This window comes from Anarhichas minor, unplaced genomic scaffold (assembly GCF_050575085.1).
Source record: "Anarhichas minor isolate MPS153535 unplaced genomic scaffold, ASM5057508v1 ptg000058l, whole genome shotgun sequence".
NCBI classification, from domain to species: domain Eukaryota; kingdom Metazoa; phylum Chordata; class Actinopteri; order Perciformes; family Anarhichadidae; genus Anarhichas; species Anarhichas minor.
Genome location: NW_027466504.1, coordinates 10,102,116 through 10,118,704, shown reverse-complemented (window position 1 = coordinate 10,118,704; position 16,589 = coordinate 10,102,116). Strand labels below are relative to the sequence as shown.

The 16,589-nt window shown below is 40.8% G+C and overlaps 1 protein-coding gene across 1 annotated transcript; it reads right to left on the bottom strand.

Annotated features, from left to right (window-relative positions):
- Window positions 1-561: 561 nt before the first annotated feature.
- Window positions 562-14,424, bottom strand: mertka (c-mer proto-oncogene tyrosine kinase a). Its single transcript, XM_076076969.1, has 19 exons — window positions 14,333-14,424; window positions 12,365-12,680; window positions 12,183-12,283; window positions 11,929-12,099; window positions 8,829-8,915; window positions 8,596-8,711; window positions 8,326-8,515; window positions 7,404-7,549; window positions 5,694-5,829; window positions 4,550-4,700; window positions 3,880-3,968; window positions 3,673-3,768; window positions 3,496-3,576; window positions 3,308-3,400; window positions 3,081-3,199; window positions 2,864-2,973; window positions 2,557-2,716; window positions 1,868-2,004; window positions 562-1,331 (listed from the first exon to the last, which is right to left on the bottom strand). Exons 1-19 carry the CDS (start codon window positions 14,415-14,417, stop codon window positions 899-901), a joined length of 2,817 nt encoding a protein of 938 aa, XP_075933084.1. The 5' UTR covers window positions 14,418-14,424; the 3' UTR covers window positions 562-898.
- Between the last annotated feature and the right edge of the window lie 2,165 nt (window positions 14,425-16,589).

Here is a 16,589-nt window from a genome sequence, read left to right as displayed (position 1 = left end):
ACCTAGACCAGGAAACATAATACAAACAATAACCTCAACTTTTTTTTACAATACAGTTTACAGTACATCACCGTTTTTGAAGTGCTGGCATTTACCTGATTAATTATAATTTTGTGACAATTTGCTTTCAACTCAAAACAACTAAATACTACTTAGGTCTACGCCACATACTTAATATGTACACGACATACCCATACTTACTGGGGATTACATTCCAATGCATGTATAGATTAATTGCATAGTTGTTCTCAATACTGATCTATGCAATTCCAATGATCACCTACACTTGCATTTTACCAGGCACTATCATTGAATTATATTGAACCTCGTTCTTAGTTCAGTCTAGTTGGAATTAACATACGTTCTTGCACTTAAATATTTTAGTGCAGTTCTTTTCATAGCATATTTGTTGTAGCTGCCACCTTTTACTTTTACTACATTTACTTGTATTATTATTATTTAGCTTTACATGATAGTATAGACACCGTCACCAATGTGAAGGAATCTTTGAATCTTGACAAAATGTATCTTGAATCTGAATTGATGAGTCTTGAAGAAATCTTCAAATCATATATTTCTTTACAGTAGATAAGATCACTTTACAAATCTGTATATTTCTATATTTACATTGCAACACAAAATCCAATACAGTAAATAATTTCACAGTTCAGTGTATCTTGAGCTTAGGGCACATGCATGAACATGTTGGATGTTGACACACACGGACAACATTCCTAACACTGACATGTAAACTGGCCATGTATGGCACGAACTGCTTGTCCAGTAAGTCCACATCAGGAAATGTCAAGGTGCTCGCAGTGCAATGAGGCGTACTGTTTTGTACTGACGAACCATGGTGATAGTTTTATTACAGTTTTGATCTGCTGGGTACCAATCTTTACAGCAGGAAAGAGGTGTCACTTGAGCTGTGATCCATCGCCGTCACGTCAGTAACCGTGTCTCCATTTCCTTGACTTAAAGCATCACTTGACAAAAGAGGAGTGTCCACTGTAGGAGATCTCATGGAAGGATCAGAGGAGATCACCACCACATAACGATCATCCTCCTCATCCTCCAGGCTCCCGTGAATGTCCGCAATGACTACGGATTCTTGATGGCTGCAGGAAGGTGACGAGTTGAACACAGGATGTTCTGCAGGCGTCCCTCCATCGGGGTCCTCTTCAGGAAAGCTGGTGTTGATATAGATGATGTCGTCCTTGCTGAAAGACTCCGGCAGCTTTTCTGTGAGCTTTTCTAACATTTCTCGCAGTTGGGTAAAGACGGGACGGTCCAGCGGATCGGCCCTCCAGCAGCTGTACATGATCTCATACCTGGACGCAAGTAAATAGAGGAAATAACTAATTTCATTTCTGTAAAACCTCAACTTTGAAAAAAACACCTTTTCAAGTTGTATATTCAGTTTCTAATTTCACTACACATGTCAGTGGTGAGAAAATCAGGCCAGTTTTAAACGTTTTGAGGACTGATGTTGTTTGCTGGACTGGATGTGAGCCAGAATAAGGAGAAGTGAAAAAAATGATGTACTTTACATCAGGACTTTAAGTGCAAAACAACTTGTGATGCAACGTAGAAAATAAGGGAGGACTGATATCAGGTGGTTGTATAGTGGGACCTTAGCTCCGACCCATGCAAGAGACTGCATTTTAGCTACAAATAATTATCAAAACATTTTGGGGGTAATTTTAAGGGTGAAAAAGCTTGCAAAATAAATTTTAATTGTTAATTTATTAAGGTCCCCAATTCTATTCCTTAAAATGATCCCCATTCCTGCAAGGTTTAGACAAACTGTTCACCTCCAACACAATCAATAGTCAATACTTGTGTGTAGAAAAGAGACAACACTCACAGCTCATCCAAACAGTCTCCTGGCTGCTTCAGTCGCTGTCCTTCAAGAAGGTAGTCATAGATTTCATGGTTCTGGATGCCGGGGTACGGCGTCATGCCTCGTGTAGCGATCTCCCACATGGTAACGCCAAATGCCCACTGCATGACACAGAATATCAACTTCAGATGATATTTCATTATGTGAAAAACTTGTTTTCTGTTTTTTCTTCTATCTAGAAATACTATTAATATCCTAGAATACCCCGTACCCTCAAAATGTGCTGATGAAAGTATGCTGCAAATGATCTCAAAATGATAAACTACATTTGTATTTGTAGTCCACTACAATTGTGTGATTTTTTTTTTATGTATTCAGTTTCTCTTTTCATTTCCATTTTTCATAAACAGATTTGTGTTTTACGTTACAATATGTGGTGTAAACATATTTTTTCCCTCTTCAGTTGCATGAATTCAGATTTTTTTGCCAACAACACAAAATATGACACTTCATGAAACTGGGTTTCAATCTACAATGTACTACTTTTAAAGTTCTAACATTTCAAAAGCAGGGAAACATTGCAAAAGAAGGTAACATCCTAAAATCACCATGATTGATAAATAGTGCAAGAAAAACTTTACCACAACTTTAAAAGGAAGGCTGAGTAATCAGAGCTGCTCTTGTTACTGAGACAGGAGCATATGGATACTTACCACATCACTCTTTACAGTAAAAACTCTGTCTGCCAGACTCTCTACTGCAATCCATTTCACAGGCATTTTGGCTATTCTTCCCTGCCTGTAATAATCTCCACTGTAGATCTTCTTAGATAAACCGAAGTCTGCTACACACACAGTCATGTCATCACGCAGCCTGTAAGACAAACGAGGTATGGACTTGAGAATAAAGAGGAACAGCAAATCACATCAGCCTCCTAAAGAATCAAACTGACCTTTACAAGTTTCGGCTTTAATCTAAAAGGGACTATTAAAAAAAGAAAGTTTTGAATTTTCAACCTACATGCAGTTGCGGGCCGCCAGGTCACGATGCAGAAAGTTACGACCACTGAGATACTCCATACCCAAAGCAATGTCGACCATGAACTTCAGGAGTGTCTGAGTGGGCAAGAACTGTGTAAAAAACACACAACAAAATAACAATTATAGGTTTAGTCTTTCAATGATAATATATCATATGAGCTGCCGGCAATATATTGTCTGTTTGGCAGGAATCGTACCACAGGCCTTTCTCCCAGGCGTGAGCGCAGCAGGAAGCTATGAAGATCTCCATATTTCATGAATGGCAGGATGACCATCGGCTTGGGAAAATGTCCTGCGCCTACTTCCAAGCACACACCTAAAGTAGACAAGTCAATAGAGAGAAATAATGTAAGGACGGGCAAGCAGGTAAGAGAGTAGTGGGATTCTACAATACTTTTAAGAGGTAATAATATGTCACTCGTACCGAGCAGTCTGATGACATTAAGATGGTTAAAATCCTTCATGCAGGCCGCCTCATTCAGGAACTCTTCAATCTCCCTTTGAGAGAAGCTTTCCACTGTTTGAAGAAAGAACATAGAAAATGATCTGCCGTTTCTACCTGTTTTAGTTTATAGATGACCAAAAGATGTCTTTTAGTAATAGAAAGCTCACGTTTCATCGTTTTCACTGCAACTTTCTCTGATCTTCCATCTGGTCGTTGTAAATGTCCCTCCATCACGGAGCCAAATTCACCTGATCAAATGGAGTCATAAGTACTTCATACTCTGCACAGTATGTGTTGTTATCCGTATTAACCGAGAGATAATGGCTGAACAAATGTTCACTCACCCTCTCCAAGAACCTTCCCTATGGAGAGCAAGTTCCTCATGACCATCACGTCCTGAAGTTTGGCCTGGAGTTCATCACTAATACCAAGGTTCCCAACTGCAGACAGGACCCACTCAAGTTATTGCGTATTTAGAAATGTGCCTTTAGCAGGACAACATCAATCTCTGCATACATGTTAATTTTCCACAATAATATTCAAGAACATACATGTGATTCCTATGCCTGATCGATTGTAGGACCTCTCGGGTGTGTACTGCACAAAAGGCTGCTGCTTTTCTCCACCTCCAAACACTCGCCTGCAGGGGGGGGGGGGACAGGGAAAGAGAAGAAATGAGAATGCTGAACAATGAGCTAATTCTCTCACTAACGTCATGAGAGCTGTAATCATGCAAACACAGGCTGAGATTCAACTGAAGAGGTGGTCATAGTGAGGAAACCCTCTGAGTTGTTGCTTTCCTGACTTTGAGGTCACATACTGTTTTCCTATCTGGGTGGCAGCCTGTGACACATTCCTATCCATATCCTGATTGGCAATACTGAGTCACAGACTTCATAATAATGAACTCCAGAGAATTATCAGCTGCTTGTTGTTCATTTCTCCAGCTGCACAGTTATTACAGGACTCAGGTGCAGACAATGGTGATTAAGAGGAAGCAATGGCAGTTTATTAGTGTTCACTTTTTCAAGTCTTACAATATTGTACCATTGCCGAATATCACTCAACTCCAGAGGCAAGAAAATTAACTACAACATCTACAATTTTATGTTTTTAAAGCAAAGTCAAACCATGTAGACAAATGGGTCAAAGACAATAACACTTGGAGCAAGGTTGGTAATGACATCCACATTGTGTTTGCACAGAAGATAGTCTGCATACCCAAACCAAGATGCAGAAGTCCTGTTGTGTACACAGATACCCGCCCAGATGATAAACAGCAGAAGACAGATGCTACACATCACGCCCAGCACAACATAGAAAGAGTCTGGAACGCTGGTGTCAGGGCTGGACGATGGGGGCACCACTGATTCTGAGATAGGAATAAAAAAGGATATGCATGATCAAATTTTAGTACACAATATTCAGCAAATGGGACATCCAATGTTACAATATGTCAGCTCATGTTCGTTTATTTTTTCCACAAAATTAAGATTATAGTAACAAGTCAAGAGATAAGTTGTTTCAATGTGAATCGATGAGGATATGTGATTGATCCCAATGTGTAACTGTAAGCAGCTTCAGTCTTCGGTATTTTCTGCCATAACTGTTTATTATTAATAAATAGAGTGCTGCAGGAGTGAGTCCTAAAAGCCGGAAATTATTCAGCATTTTAGCACTTCCGTTCCCGTGTCTCAAAGTCAATGTGTTTTTTGAATGGAATTTTTGGTTACATGCCTGAAATAACGTCAGTGGTGTAAAATACGTCAGTAGATACCTCTCGAGATTTTTTAGGCTTTTATATGTTTTAAAAAAGGCGGTTGCTGAATGAGACTATAAAACTTCTTCCATACCGACTAGTCCGCCTTCTCAGCCTTATCGTGTTTACTCGCACACATGCGACTGTGGTGTAATTTGTTTATAGCCAAAGTTAAATTTGAACTTTAATCATAAATTTGTGTTTGCCACAGTTTATTTTCTGCAATAATCCAAAATCCAATGGAAAAATCCCATTGGCTATTTGTCGAGGGAATCAGTGTGATGCCGACGCCCCGGTGTGGGCCAACAAAAATACGTCGTCCCTGCAGCACTCTATTACATCTTGAAAACAATTAACTAGTTTCCAAACTATTGTTTTGAAAATGTCCAAGATACTCCTGCCTGATCAAGTTGTATTTATTTTAAACAAAACTTTATCCCAAACTTAAACAATAGTCTACAGCAATGTTAGTGGCACTATGAGGCACATAGGCACAGCGTTGAGCTAAATGCTAAAATCACAATGACAATATCAGTATGCTAATTGTTCTAGAATATTAAAATACAACAGCTGAACTTGATGAGGTAAATCAATAGAGCAGCTTACTGTCCTCTGGCACAAACAGCCAGACTCGTGGGCTGACCATGCCGCTCCCTGCCTGCGTGCACGCAGCCACCTCCACACTGTAGGTTGTGTTGAATTCCTGCACATCTACAAAGGCCACGGTGTTGTAACTGTGGCTCTGAAATAACACACAGCATAACAACAGAGGCAATTTAAATGTGTCGAATTTTAGATTCCTCCTAAAAACATATTACAAAGGTTAATCCTTATCTTTGTGGAGTTCAACTTGTTGTTAGAAGAACATACTGTCAGTCACAAGCTAAAGCAAGTTTTAATGGGACAGTAAGGTAAATCATTAAACTGAAGTAGAAGCCGATTCTCCATGAAAAGAGATAGTATTTTGGGGAACAGCATGCGAAGGAACGTCTTGTACATTTGTGCAACATCTCAAATACGGGTCAATAACTTTGCTGCATGTCATGTCCTTTCTCTCACCATGTCTTCTTTTACCTCATTTCAACTTAGAGCTTAGAAACTTAGAAAAATTAAAGCTTTTTGGAAAATACCAGAGAAGTGTATAATGGACATCTTCATATATATAATGAAACTGCCTACAAAAAGGGAAGGAGACCAACTTTCTGGAGGGGCTCATGTGCTGCAATGGGAAAGAACATGTGACGGCGGTAGTGCTGTATTTCACAACACCACATGGTGGTGTTCCTCTCTTTACCAATGTGCTGACGGGCCGGACTGGGCACACTGAACCCATGATTAATGATGGATTAATTAATTCATGTCTGTGGCACCAAACAGAGCTCATCGTGTCAACATTAGATTCAAAAGAAGACACCAAGACTTCAACCATGAAACACACATAATTATGAGCAAGAAATTGTTATTTCTCTAACTTAGTTCACCATACGGCGGTTTTAGGGGCAGGTGGGATTGACGATTGATTTAGCAGCATTTGCTCACATTTACAGTCACTGCTAATATTACAAAGCCTATGTGTAATAGCACATCACCAACTGGACAACGCATAAGGGTATTTGGACCTATAGTACACATCCCGTTGTATTCATAATCCATTCACTCTAAGATGACTCAAAGCCACATGCTGAACAAAGAAAAACACAGTTTTCACACCATCAGCTTCCTTTAACCACGACACAGACAGGAAGGACGGGAAACACACTATTGTACCAGAGAGTACGTATGCAATGACAGAAGAGCTACTACTCACAAACAGCATCATGGAATAATGCACCGGACAACTGATGTACTCAAAAGAAGTTGTTAATAAACTGTGAGTGTATCTAAAAAAAAAAGGCACTTCTGGTAAATGACTGTTGTTCAGAGATAACAGGGAAGCTGACGTCTGGTTCAGTAGGCAGGACAAAGGGAAGATCACATATTCCCAATATGTGAGAGGCATTCTTTTCATATTTGTCATAAATGAGTCATTGTTATCAGAAATGTTAAAAAAAACATCAGCATTCTCAAAGAAGAGAGAAATATGCGCACATGTAGCCTTTGTATGTGCATATGTATATCTATAAAGAAAGGGAAATATGAAAATGGTTACTTACGAACTAAACAATTTACATTTGTCTTCAGTTCGCTTGGTAAGTTGCTACTAACTTTCTGTGTTTTAAAGTCATTGTTAAAGCTACATAAACCAGGATGAACCTAAGAAAACATTCATCACAAAAAGGGCTAAATCTTTAATTACCATGCTGTCGGCAAGCTTACCTTGTATATGTGTGTGCCATGTCTGACAATAACATCATAACCACGCAGGATGCCATTTATCTTATCATCCGGAGGAGGTTTCCACCTGATCACCAGCCAAGACTCATTCAGCTGTGCGGTGACATTTCGAGGATAAACTGATGGCACTGAGAATGTGACAAGAAATGGGAATCAGAGGGATTAAGACGCTGTCAAGAGTGGTAAAAAAAAAAAAAAAATCAAGAGACTAACATATAAAATTGCAACCTATAAAACAAAATTGAAAAAGAGAAAGTAAGACTGCCCCACTATAAAAATCTTTGATTACAGTTTGGTATGTGGTCACTTCCTGGCACAGCATATCAAATCTTTCAACTAAAATATCCCCTGCGGTGGCTTTAGGAAGGAAATTGAAAGCAGCTCCACCCAGTTGGAGCTTTGTGTTTTCTCAGTGAGACCATTCCTATTTCCTATGTGACCCTTCAGGAAAACAACAGAGATTTTAGTGGATATGACATTTTTTCTGAAGGGGACTTGCCAACAGTAGAGCAGGTAGTTGTGCAACGTCCGTAAATTCCAGTTATGACATTCTGCTACTGCAGGGAGGCTTACATTAAGCACATTTTGGATGTGAAAGTAGGCTAATTACATAGTGCTACGTTCCTCAAACCTAAACAGAAAAGCTGCTATGATGAGAAGGAGGCAGCAGCATAACACAGAGGTTCTTATTAAATAGGCAATGTGGTTCTTATAGCAAATACAGTCTCAGCCTTGTGAATTCAAATGTGTGTATGTGCTGGGATGGACTGAATTCGATTTTGGTTCATTTTGCTGTGTTGCAGGCCAGTATCGACGGCTGCACCCCAGATCTGCTGGTGTACCACTAACTGGCAACGACATTCAACCTGTAAATTGTCCCAAAGTTCCTTTAGTACTAACACACCTCCCTCTGTGGTGTTGCTCTGGATCCACATGGTGACCGGAGAGGCTCCCACCTCATTGCTGCACGAAACGCTCATGTTGTACCAAGTCATCGCCTGTAGCCCGGGGACTTCGCACTGGAAAGGCGGCACTGTGACGTTGATGTACCTGGTAGTCGTCACTTCCCCTTTCCTCCGACTCACCTCTTTAACCTTAGATGGAACAAAGAAAGGGTGAGGATCAATCGGAAGACATTTAGCGACAGCACTGTTTCTGCAGATGTGGGGCTTACCCTGATGTGGCATTTAGTCAGTGGAGAGAAACCATCATCTCCGGGGATCCAGCTCAACATTAACTTATTGGACTGCCTCTCCATCACAGTAACATTAGACACAGGGTCAGGAAGCACTGCAAAACACCATTAAAAAAATGTATTGACTCGCTAACATGGAGGCATATGGTCAGCTTGCAGGGCATGAAAACCTTGTGGGATGTCTAACAGTCCCCCAAAAGACCAAGTTTTACCTTTGATGTTGACGTTGGCTTCTCTGGAGGTGGTGAGACCCTTCGGATTGTGAGCTTCGCAGCTGAACTGAGTGTACTTGTCCACACCTGCAATTGAGACATTTCAAAGCACAATGTAGTACTCCAATACGGTATGAATATGAAACAATCAGTCATCAAGGTCAAGATGGAGCTGAATATTTTGATAATGGTGTTATTATACTTCAATACTGTGGGTAAAAACCTGAAGAACAAGGCAGCCAGAAACAGTCTGGTTCTTTGTTTGAACAAACAAACCGATTTATCTCTGTGTCAAAAGCCAATCTGGGGCAAAAGTTCAATGTTAGCCTCGATAGAGAGGCTAGAATGAAACTGATAAAAAAAGAGACATTTGGGAATGACTCACTCCTTTATTATACCTCAAATGTTCACACAGTAGCACCTAATGCAGTAAGCTCAAATTGAGCCTCTCCAGTGTGATGTACTGTGGTAACCATGCTTTTGCTGGGTCCCTTTTCCTGGATGCACAATTACTGTCTTTCAACAGCCACAGATCTGCCCAGCTAGAATAGAACTGGGACAGCTGCTAAATAATGTCCCTTTTGTGCTCTGTTTTCCAGCGTCTCTATCTCAGAAACCTTTCCACAAAGCTAATCACAGAGCAGCCTGTGCGAGATGACTGGAAACAAATTGGGATGTTTTGTTTACATTCTGCGGAATGCTACGTCTTCTTAAGTTTGCCTTCGTCTGCTCGGGGAGCACCAGGGTAAAGAGCGCTTCACTTTTCACACAAACATTGACTGCAATCTGCTTGTTTGCACAAAGATAGAGCCGGACTTAAAATAGGTATGATTAAGTCATTCGTGACATAAATCATTTTCATTCACATGACAAAAACATCTAAAATAAATTTGGTATCACATGGATCAAAACTGAACGTCAAAACTAAGAGAAATGTGCAAATATATCAGTGCATTTCCAGCCAGGCTGTGCAGATGTAACTACCACATGCCTCATTTTAAACTGCATGGCAAACAAAGTGACAACAGGAAAAAAAAGCCAATTTAGTAAATGTCACAACACCATTTACTTTAAAGTGAAAAAAATCTAAAAGTCCTGAAAATTCAGCAGTCCCTATCGGGTTGAAACATTGGTGCATATAGTCTGTCCTGCACTGCTTTCACTTTACTTGGCAAGGAACTGAACAAAAACAAAAAAAAACAATGCAATAAAAATAGATGGCTTGGCAACTATAATGGAAACATCACAAATTACAGAGGAAAGCTCTCCAGCTTACTGAGCTGCCTATTTTTCCATTTTTCTGCTATATTTTTCAGCAAATAGAGTCAAACTACTCCGTCGGGTTACAAGTAAGCCTGTGACTTTTCAGTCTTGATTACTGTGCACCACATTTATGTTCATCAGTATAGTTTGTCTTCTCAAAGCTAAAGTGGCAAACCTGTGTTCACCTGCTGTTCTGAGATTGATAAACAATATCATGTTGATAAGCAGTCTTTCATTAACCCAAATTAAATCCCCGTCGCCTTCATATCTCTTTAAGAAGGTATAATATCTCATTTTCAAGCAATCTGAATGATGAGTGCATGCTAACAAAATCATGCACCACTTCACATCACAAAAGCACTCTGATAATATCATGGGATCCAAGCTGTTGCGGAAAAAGGGGCCCTAGACTCATAGCATGCATGAGGTGCTTAAAAGTGGGGTTACACTGTTCTGTTGTGCCAATATTTGATCCTGCAAAGAGCTCTGGAAGCCCGCAGCCTGCCAGCCTCTGTGTCCAGCCCCTCCCTGCTGGGTAGTGGGCCGTCCCATGAATGAGGTCTTTGTCCCCGGAGCCAACCCCCGAACACACTCCCTGTGCAGCCCCCCCATACCCTTACTGCCCAGGCCCTTGCACATGCTGGACCAAAGCACAGCTCTGAACCTTTAACCCCTCAGCTTCGGGCTGACTACAGCAGCAGGGTTTATTCGCCTGTGGCGCACTGAAAATGAATATACAGAACAGAAACGTTTTGCTTCTAATAACAAATGTTTTGGTTTTAGAAGAGGGCAGCTGAGGGCATAAAGGGAGAGTCCAAGTTGAAAAGAAAAGTTATATAATTTAAAGAAAATTCCATGGTCATGTTGCCACAAACAGTCTAGTAATTATATTCATTAAAAAAAAGTCACATATATCACATGAGAGTGATATATCAAACTTCTCATCTAACTCTCAGCAAGAAAGTGAATAAGCATATTCCCTAAATATCAAACTATGGCTATAATTAGACAGTAGGTGTTGCATTTCCAAAGTTTGGTTATTCTCTACATGTCACATTTTCTTCAGTATACACCAAGCAGAGTGGCGTTACAAAAAGCTCTGACCATGCATGAATGACTGCTGTTAACCATTCAGCAGGGCTGCAGGAGGCCCTTGTGACACTGACCCCGGTGATGAATCTCATTGCAGTAAGCAGGCTATAGATGCTGAGGCAGCAGAGACGAGGCAGAATAGAAACCACATACAAAGTGATACTAGCCGAGTGAGATCTGCGCTGCGGTCTGTCACCATCATCAGAGCCAAATGTCCCTTTGAATGTGTCCACATTAAATCACAGCAGCAAGTTAGCCAAAGTGAAACTAATTCATCTGTTTGATAAGCCATAACTTGTGTGTTCCTTCTAGTTTCCTACTTTTACAACTTCTTTATAAGCCAGAAGTTCCTTTATGAAAACAACACAAAATGTGTCTCAGATGTGTGGTTTCACTTTGATGTAACCACAACTCTGATGTGTCAGTTCTTCTTTGAACATTTAGTTTGTTGGTAAATGACCTTGGACAAAGGACTGTTAGTAGAACTGTTATGGCAGGAAAGATTGTCAGGATGTTGATGATGTGTTTTTTTATCTGCAGCACATATTATCAACCAAATACAGATATATTTCAGATATCTCACTGGTGTAAGATGAACTGCAATAAATTACACCTCTCTTTAGAGACCACCTCAACAGGAACAGGCAACAAGAAGGAAGCAGAATAGCCGTTATTAAGTAGATCACTGTGAAACATCTCTGTATGTGTGAGAAAGAGACAGAGACTTTGTAGTTGGTTGTCTCACCTGACACAGAGTAGTTGCTGGAAGAGTCATGAAAGTCACTATAAGGTAATCCGTCGCGAAGCCAGCGGATTTTAACGGGGTCCGGAGGTCCGACCGCATCACATAACAATGTGAAAGGTGTGTTTCTTGTTACATTTCTGTCCTCCGGTTGATGGATAAATGTCGGCAGACCTAATGGACAGATTAAAGACGTGTCATGAAAAAATGTGGACGCCCTGAAAAGCACCCAATTTTGGCACCATGTGGAAACTCACCTTCCACCTCAATGGTGATGGGCCGAGACTCTACCATTGTGGTGCTGATGTTCAGTCTGCAGTGATACTCCCCAGCATCCACTCGCTGCACACTGTTAATGCTGTAATACAGTACACAAAGACACTTGTCAATCTGTGTATTCAGCACCTCACACTACTTTTCAACTCCATGTATTACCTACCTGACAGTGGAGAGGAGAGTTATGACCACGTCTGTGACGGTCTGGAGCTCGTTGATCACCACCTGTGAGTTTGCCGCCAGGTCCAGGCCGTTCTTCATCCAGAGGATGGTGGGCTCCAGCCTGGCATCGGGGATGTCGATGGAGCAGTTGAATTTAGCCTCATGGCCCTCTGACAGCTGGATGGAGCCGATGGTGGGCTTAAAATGCAGCCGTCTGAGCTGATCCGGGTTCAGATAGACCCTTGAAATGCGGCCCGGTATCACCAGAGGCTCAGAGGTCCTGGTGGGACGATGGAACCGGCCCCTCAAATGCTGAGCTGTTTACAGACAGAGATGTTAGGTCAACACAATGTTCTACCTGCATGGGAATTGAGGTCGGATATGATACACATCAAAGATTTGACACCAAATGGGACAGAACTGGGCATGTGTTACATCCAGAATGCTCACAAAACCACCATAAAGTAGCATTTAAACATCATGAGTATGTGACAGTTTTAGGGGTGCATCAAATTATAACTTTCATGATAGATGAGACGACCGTGGCTAAGTGGAGAGCAGGGCCATCCTTCAATCAGAGGATTGGAGGTTCGATCCCCTGCTCCGCTAGTCGTATGTAGATGTGTCCTTGAGCAAGACACTTAACCCCAAAATTGCTCCGGTAGCTGTGCCTACGGAGTATGAATCTGAAATGTAAGTCGCTCTGGATAAAAGCGTCTGCTAAATGACTGTAATGTAATGTAGATTTATCTGTCTATTATTTTTTCAATTAATCATTATAAAATGTCAGAAAATTGTGAAATTGCTTCTTTTGTTTAACCAACAGCTGTAAACTCAATAAAGCAAATATGCAGAGCAAAGCAGCATTTGAGAAACTTGAACCAATGAATGTTTGGACTTTGTGGCTAAAAAGAATACTCGTAAATCCTGCCTCAACTTCACCAATCATTGATCAACAGAACTCCACCATCGATAACCTATCTCCCTCAACCTTTTCGTTTACATGGTCAGCTTGGAAGAGTTTCCACTACTTCCTTGACGCAACCAGAACATCATAACCGTCCCGTCGTTCAATCTCGTCCCATTACCTGTTTTCGTTATATCGGCCCATTCCCAAAAACTCAAACTTACCTAGGTGGAACAGGCTTCTTCTCTAAACTCTCATGCAGTAACCCGAGCCTGGCCTCCAGCCATCCTTACTATCTAACCTATTCCATAACATCACTCTCACAGGTCTTCTGCGCAAAGAGCCTGCTCAAAAATCCTATCCGCGATCGGATGCAATAATCCTCACATTGCTCGGACCTTAGCAGCAACTTTCTTGCCCGCCTATTTCACCTGCCTCAGATGTTCCGAGTTCTCCGCCTCATACCATCACTTCGATTAATGTTGTCCCCTTCCTTTGTGGAGGTTGGACAAATAGCTACCTTCACTGCATATGCCCACATCATAAAGATCTCAACTCCGGTCAATCTAGTATTAAGTATCATGGGGTTCTTGGGGGTTCGCCGTGCCCAGGTGCTACTTCAAGTTCAAGCCTCGCATCTCAATCACATCCACCTTTAATACATCTGTTAAACGTTTCTATTTGATGGTGTGGTCATGGCTAGTAAATTGAAGATACCTATCAGAATTTCAGGAGCAGGACCTCTCCTCAACCCTGGCAGTTCTTGTACATCCACAAATACCTGCCTAACCAGTACGCTCTCTATCGTTTGTATAACCCCCCCCCGCCTTCGCATTTAGTGCTATGAGACGAACTCAGGAATGTGCTGTATGTATACTTTGTATGTAGGTCTACAAAGAATATCTTTAACGAGTATGTAATGTACATGAGTATTAAAATATATTGCAGCTGAGAAGAGAACACCTCTCTGCTGCTGCACATTGAATCGAGTTTAGACTGAGATGTCACTGTGAACGGCATGAAGTTAGTGCAGGAAAACCTCCAAGAAAGTAAACAACTCACCGCTGACCGGACTCCCCACAATAACGGCTATGATCGTCGTAGAGAGAAAAACTCCAAACCAGCCTGGAGTTGACTTCTTTGCCATGACCTGTCTGAGCTCTTCGCGGCTGCTTTCTGTCCCGCAACAGACTGAAAATGTGATTTATTCTAGGCGGATTGCGCGGGACGCGGCACTATATCACCGACAATAACCAACATGACCCGCTAGGCTTCAACGCAGCTTGTGTTGACCAGAGATCACGTCCAGCTGGAGGGAGAGAAAAAAAGTGAACTTTTCTCCACGTCACAGGAGGGATCCCATGAAGGCGGGACTGAATGCACCGAAATACTGAAAACAACCAAAATACAAAACATGCAACAGCAGATCACAGACACTCAACACAACTATTGCAAAGTCAGACTAGTTTATATTTTTTTATTTTTCAATATCTTGTTGTCTTCTTCTCCTTCTTTGAGACAGAAATATTATGTTACAACAAGCATTATACACAAGTGTGTAGCCTATAACAACACATACATTAGCACGGCATGTGATACATTTTATTTTCAACATGTTCACAACAACTATTAAAAGAAAAACAAAAAACCTGGTGGCATACTTAAATTGTCTGCCCAACATCTCCACCACGTGGTCAATTACTGCGTAACTAAGCATTCCTCATCATACGGCTGTAGATAGGCTATTCTTCATTTACATTCAGCCAATCGCATACATGGCCAACCTCATAAACCAAACAATGTATTTTACATAAAGCAATTGGATTGAGATTAATTGACATGATCAACTACACGCGGTCACTCATTAACGTTAAACCGGAACACCGGCGGATCTGGTTGCAGGTTGTTTGTTTTAACTCAAAGTAGAATGAAAGGCCCAGATACTGATGAGATGATGAGGTCAAAGAGCTTCAGGAAGAGGACGCTGTTTGTGTAGCGCAGCTTGACGCAGGTCTGAGCTGGGAGTGGAGCTGGGCCTGGATAAAGGTGGAGGTCTAAACAGACGTGAGTACAGCTTCCCGCTGTCACAGTATTTTAAATACATTGATAAGGCAGGGTGTGCTGAATGCAGCCTCTGCTCCAAGGAGATAAACTACAGCAACAAGGGCTCACGTGCCCTCTCATCACACTGCCAGACACTGTAATGACCACAGCCAGTGTCCTTCCGGTCCCAACAGTCCCACGTGCAGTTAAATGAAAGCTATTATTTTACTCTTGATAAACTACCTTAGCCAGAGTAGATTATTATTTTAATTTAAATAATTGAACTGGATTGAATGCATATTAATTGCAAATAGAAGATTGGCCACAATTCTAACAGCTTTACAGTAACAGTATAAGTTAATATGAAGCCATACAGTAATGAAAACGAATCACTTTATTTGTACAGGCGATGGTTCTCGCTACTCTTGCTATCTTTGTTTTTATATGACTACAACTTTTAAAGGTTAATAATAATAGAGCTGAAATACTGATTAATAACTGAATAATAAATTAGTTTTTTACTTAAAGTAAATGTCTTATCACTTAATTTTCTTCTCAGAGTACACCAGAATGCTACATTTTAAAGCTCATTTAAAATAAAATTATGCTCACACATATCTGCACTAATTTTGTTTTGTTTTGCACAGGTTGCACGTTATTGTTGTTTTGAAAAGATACGCAGTGTAAAACTCAGTAAAACTCTTTATTGCCAAATATTTGAACTTGTTTTGTTTAGTTTTTCACAGGTTGCACTTTTTGTTATTATCTTGAAAAGATATTCAGTGCAAAACAGGTTAGTTGCAGCCACAATAAGCAATTTTTTGCCAAATATTAGTTATTTTTTGCACAGATAGAACTTCATTTGCATTGTTCTAACAAAGGGATTGCACATTGTGTTTGTTTTTGTCTGATGGAGCAATCTGGTTTACTTGAAAGTGATTGCAATTTTCTTTATTCTATTATTTGAAAAAGCACAGATGGAGGAGTCACAAAATGTTGTTATTTCAATAAAAGTTCAATATGGAGCATTTTGTTACAATTTTGTTGGGGCGGTGGGGCATGAACATTTTTCTTCCTCCAAAGTGGGGGAGTGACAGAAAAAGTTTGAGAACCATTGATTTGAACAATACGTGACCACGTCCAGCTCCAACAAGAGGAATATATTTTCACTTTTGGCTGCAACTGCAGTCTAAATATGTAGCAGTCCAAAAATAAATACATTTCCGCAAATAAAACTAAAGGTGCTGCTTAAATGGGATGCATATCACTCGACATG